This window comes from Arachis ipaensis, chromosome B10, assembly GCF_000816755.2.
Source record: "Arachis ipaensis cultivar K30076 chromosome B10, Araip1.1, whole genome shotgun sequence".
NCBI lineage: Eukaryota > Viridiplantae > Streptophyta > Magnoliopsida > Fabales > Fabaceae > Arachis > Arachis ipaensis.
This window is the reverse complement of record NC_029794.2, coordinates 44,008,825-44,014,365: the sequence shown is the minus strand read 5'-3', so window position 1 is coordinate 44,014,365 and position 5,541 is coordinate 44,008,825. Positions and strand designations below refer to the sequence as shown.

Sequence of the window (5,541 nt, the reverse complement as noted above, 5' to 3'; positions counted from 1 at the left end):
AATATTTTATTATTAAAAAAAATATTACGAAAATATAAAAAAAATCAACTTTAATTTAATTTTATCACCACCTTTTTAAATATTGTTAACATTTTGTAACTATTATAATCATCATCATGGACACCATATACTCTATTTTTCTGAATTCATACATTGATCAAGAGCTTAGTAAAAATAAATGAGTGACAAATAAAATAGAGTAGCTATTAGGGTGGAAAACCATTAAAATTAAAATGAAAACTTGAATTATCATTACAAGAGAGATTAATATTAAGGGTAGCAACTGAATCAATTCAACAATTAATTGATCTCAATTCAACAATCACTGCCAAACCCACACATATTTAACATATGTAAGGTAAGATTAGGGGATGCCAAATTAACAAATAGAAACAATACATCAGAAGGGGAATTACACGTATCCCTTTTACTTACCTTCGTGTTTTCCTTGTTAGGCAAAGTTAATTTGCAAGTTCCAAGCCTCATGCAAGTTACACCGTAACTTTATATTCCCTCAAAACTATATATTACATAAATAATAATAATAATAATAATAATAATAATAATAATAATAGTAATAATAATAATAATAATAATAATAATAATAATAATATGTAGTTATGTACAGAAATTTTTATCATAGGGAACCAACTTCTCAAACTACAAATGCCACATTACAGTTTGAGATTACCCCCATGAAATTACCTTGTGAGTCTAACTATTTGAACCATCAAAACCTCTTCTTTCAAGGTTACACACCCTTCTGTTTCTAAGGGTAACCACGAATTAATAGTCAAAGCCATTTCAACCATTAAATTTCCATTGTCCCTTAAAATGCATGATCCATTTGTCGTAGCGAAAATCCATAATATCTTCTAGTTATGTCTAGGAAAATTGGTGATGGTTCAGTCAAGCTTATATAACAGTATTTCCTCAATCGGACGCAAGAAACAGCTTCATAACCTTGAGCGACGGATGCGTTTAATACCACTGAAAGGTGAATGCCTAGGAGCTGAAGAACACAACCTTCCGTTTGGAGTTCCGGAAAATTTAACATCCCAACCTTCGACATTCTTCGGAACGCAAACGTCAAAAAGAAATTGACCAAGGACACTATGAGCACTGATGCATGGAGAGCTGGGCAGAAAAACAGGTTTTTCTTTCTGTTCGTCTTGCACAGTCCCAGAGTCCCTATCATTGTAATGTCCGGCAGCACTAGGCATAAAGAAATGGTCGCTTGGCCCAACTGCAACTCTTCTAAGGCTCTTATTTGAATTGATAGCCACCTTCTGAAGGTCGCAGATTAACTCGGATATCTCATCTTGTGAACCTTCCATATGAGTTCTTTCTCGTTCGAGGATCAGTTTTTGCGAATATATTGAAGCAGCCTTCTCAAATAAATTGCTCACAGCAGCCCTATATTGGATCAGATGCTGCTTGTAGTGTCCTGAAACAAGTAACAGCATACAGGTCCAAATTAGAAACGGCATAGGGGAAATTGGGCCTCAGACAAACCTACGTGAGACGAGCCACTCAAATTTAAAAGGTTGACTTCTCCACCAAGATTGCACAGCCGTTGGGCAAAGTCGTAGATGCTTTGGTACCGCACATGGTCATCATTCTCAGAACATACAACGAGAAACGGGGCACCAAAATTCTAAAAACAAAAGTGAAAATTAAAGCCAATTTATTTTAAAATAGAAATATCTAAAGATACCGGCTGCTCGACTTAGTTAGGGGTTCTAACAACACTTACCACAGAAGAATATAAAGCTTGCCAATGTTCAGAAGACTAGGACTTCCAACCTGGTTATATATAGAGCATCTAAACCAGAAACAAGAGATTTCGCTACCCAGGTAGCAAGCTTTGATGGTCCGGGCACTTTTGCAATGGAAGGGTGTATTGAGAAGCGGAAGCCGAAATCACTCGTAACATCTAGCGGGCCAGAATCGTAGATGTGCCCGGAAACACATCTCTTAAGCAACTGATAGTTATGCTTCACAAAATAAACTAATAATTAGTAAGTTTAAAAACAATCGGCATTAAAAGATTTCATCAATCAAAGATGAAAGCACGGAGTGAACAAAGGCAAAATTCATAGTTAGCCTAAAATAAAAATAAAATAAAAGGTGATTACCATGTGGATTCGAGCTTCACATCCTCCTTCAATAAGCTGCATTTATATGAAAACTGTTACAATGGGAATCTCTATTTTAATAGGACATACATTAATTCTCTATATGCCAAAGATAGATCAGATGACTAAAACTTACCTGAAATACCTTGTACAGACAGGCTTTTGACCCAGCAGAAAATGCAGCAAATACAACAGGACATGGCCTAATCCACAGTTCCTGCAAAATGCAAAATTGTTTCTAGCATAATCCAATAATGTAGAACATAGACAAGATATAAATATAAAGAGGATGGTGCCTACTGCCTAGTGACCACGGCTTCTTAAAAGGATATATATAGATATTTGCATGTTTTCAAATTTCCAACACAGACCTCAATAAGCTCCTCAAGAACACTAAATGCCAGTGACATGGCATTTTCATCATGGAATCTGCATGAGAGAAGAAATTTGTAATATAAACATTTCTGTCGGTATCAAGCACCAAACCAATAAACCCAAATAAGTATAGATCAAATAAGGCAATGATCAGAGACAAAATGCGAATACAAAATAGTATGCTTTCAACAGTAATGTAGTTGGTTATCACTTAGCATGTTTCAAAGTGCTTTGCCAGAAGTAATTTAGGATCATACAACATCTAACAACTCAAGCCTACTTAATATGTAGTAGAGTACCAGATATTATTAATATTTTATGCTCTTATCTCCTTTCAACATATTCTTTTTACAGTCACAGACTCACAGCAACATTTCCATTCTAAATCACATCTGTATAGCTGGAAGTGAAGCTGGGTTCCATATCTTTTCCGCGTCTGAAAAAGCTGGGTTCCATATCATTGTACGAAAAAGCTTCCCAAACCATGTAAGATATAGAGACATGTACATGTGGGCAGGTCTCAAATATTTGCATATGCAACAAAGCGGAGCACAAACATCTGTAAAGAATTGCAGCTGAAACTATTGCTGTCTTATAATACGTAACTAAAATTATGGAGAAAATTTAATGACTCAAGAAATTACACCTCTACAACCCACCCATATTCCTGATTTTATGTGTAAACTCTGTAACATGTATCTGATGAAACAATAAGAGTAACTTTTCTAGTCTATCACCGGTAAATTTTCATCTATTTTAATTTTACTTGATAAAACAGGTCCACATCTACTTCCCATCAACTATCTACGAACTTAATGTTTTTCATCAATATCATGGTGAAAACCTAATTATATGAAAGGCGCTTATACAAGCCAAACTTTTCTGTTCCATTTTGTTTCAACATGGTTTGGCCAACATGATAATGCAAGTTCCAACTCACTAAAGCTGCCATCCCATGATAAAGTTCACTAAACGGGCCAGAAAAAGACCCACAAGTAGGTGTGTGTTTGGATTGCAGTTTGCAAACGGGAGTTTGCATAAAATTGATTTTGTAAAATTGATTTTGATGAAAAGTAAGTTTGGGTTAACGTGATTTATATTTGACAATCTTTATATCAAAATTGATTATAGTAAAACAAATATTGTTTGGATTATACTACTCAAAATCACTTTTAGATAAAAAATTACTAAAAGAGACATCAATTTAAATAATTTTTTTATATGTATGCAAAATCAGAATACTAACAAAAATAATATAAAAAATATTTATCATATAAATAAAATAAATACAATAAAAAAATGAAAGAGAGTACTATAAATTTTATAATATCAAATAAAAAAAATATTCTATAATTTTTCTAGTACTATTAGTACTCTTTAATTTAGTATTATTTTAGACTATAAATTTTCATTATTTATGGCTTTATTGTTACTTATAATTAATTTTTTATTTATTTTGTCCTTTTTTATATGATCATAGATAATTTATATTATACAAAATTTTGATAATAAACGTAGTGAAATCAAAACAATATACAAATAATATAAAAATATTTATCATATAAATAAAAAAATATAAGTAAAAAATACAATAAAAATATAAAAATTTAAATATGAAAATGAGTATTAAAAATAATAAAAAAATTAAAATATTTAATTTGCTAGTGATTAAAATAAATTTGAACTATTTTAATGAAAAAAAATTGTAACTAAGAACTATGAAGAAGTAGGAAAAACTATAAAGAATTATTATGAAGGTAATAGTTAGTGGTATCCTTTTTATAGAAGAAAATGAAGGGTAGGATTGGTAAAAAAGAAATAAAATTTTCACCTAATTTTCCAAAGACAATAAGCAACCATGAACGTGAAACGCAAAAGCTACAAATTTTAGCTTCTCCTGAACGTTCAGAAGCAGAATCAATTCTGCGTTCAGGAAAATAAAAATGGCCAAACATAAAAATAAAACTTTCAAGAAGCTCAAACGTACTTCTCTCCTCCCAACGTGTTTATCAAACACACCCTAGGTCGTTGCTTGTTTGCTTGAACACTGAAAATTAGGAATATAAAGAATCACACAAAAGAAGAGAAGCAAAAACCGGAATATTAGCTAGAAGGCTAGAACAAAGTGATGCCAAGATTCTAAAGCCAAAAAACTTTAGCTAGAATTGAGATTGCCACTTTAGCTAGAATTAATAACCAACTGACTTCCAAAAAGCAAAGATTCTATTTAACAATTGACAATTTTACTCTCCAAGACAAGGATATACCATGCAACAGCCTAATTTTTAAGTTCAAACTAATTTGGGTATACGACCTATTCCTCTCATCTAACACTAAGCCCACAAATTTCATCATCTTCTTATTCAATTAACTCCATCTGATAATCAAATCAGTTATTAAATAACAAACAACTACATGCTAATGCAGAAAAAATTGATCTAAAAGAAATACAAATTAACCCAAACAAATCTAAAAATTAGAAAGAAAAACTTACGCAGAAAGATAATGAGCATAACAAACAAGGGAATTCCATCCCAAAGAAGAGTACAAATCAACGAATTCCCGAAGCAAGTTGTGCGGAACAGAAACCCAAGCAAAGATCACAACGATTCCTCTGAAATCAGTGCCCCCTTTCCTTCCCCAGTAGGTGTTGCCATCTTTGACAGCGACACCACCACCACCGCCGTCGCCGCCAGCTCCGCGCATATCTCGAAGATGACCTAACAAGCGGAACGAGAAAACCCCAGCTTCAAAGCTCAAAAGTTTGAAACTTTTCCAACAGATTATGAGGGATCTTGAGAGGAACAGTGGTGGGTTAGAATCTGTACTGGATGTCTCCGGTACGGGTTGAGAGATGGATCGGGAACTTGCAGGTCGAGGCGGATGCCGGACTGTTTGACTGGAGCAATAGGGGGTGGTACCTGCAAAGACACTTCGATGCTCAAATCAGAATGGATCTAAGAGGTAGAATGTGTGAGGAATGAATGAATACCTGTAGGGACTTGGGTCTTTTATTTATAGGTGATGG

At 33.4% G+C, this 5,541-nt stretch overlaps 1 protein-coding gene across 1 annotated transcript; it reads right to left on the bottom strand.

The window, feature by feature from the left end:
* Nucleotides 567-5,325, bottom strand: LOC107624386. The gene is given in 8 exon segments (XM_021113792.1): nt 567-1,447; nt 1,516-1,657; nt 1,757-1,798; nt 1,800-1,997; nt 2,139-2,174; nt 2,275-2,355; nt 2,510-2,567; nt 5,008-5,325. Coding segments are annotated over 8 exon segments (1,260 nt in total). The 5' UTR covers nt 5,220-5,325; the 3' UTR covers nt 567-956.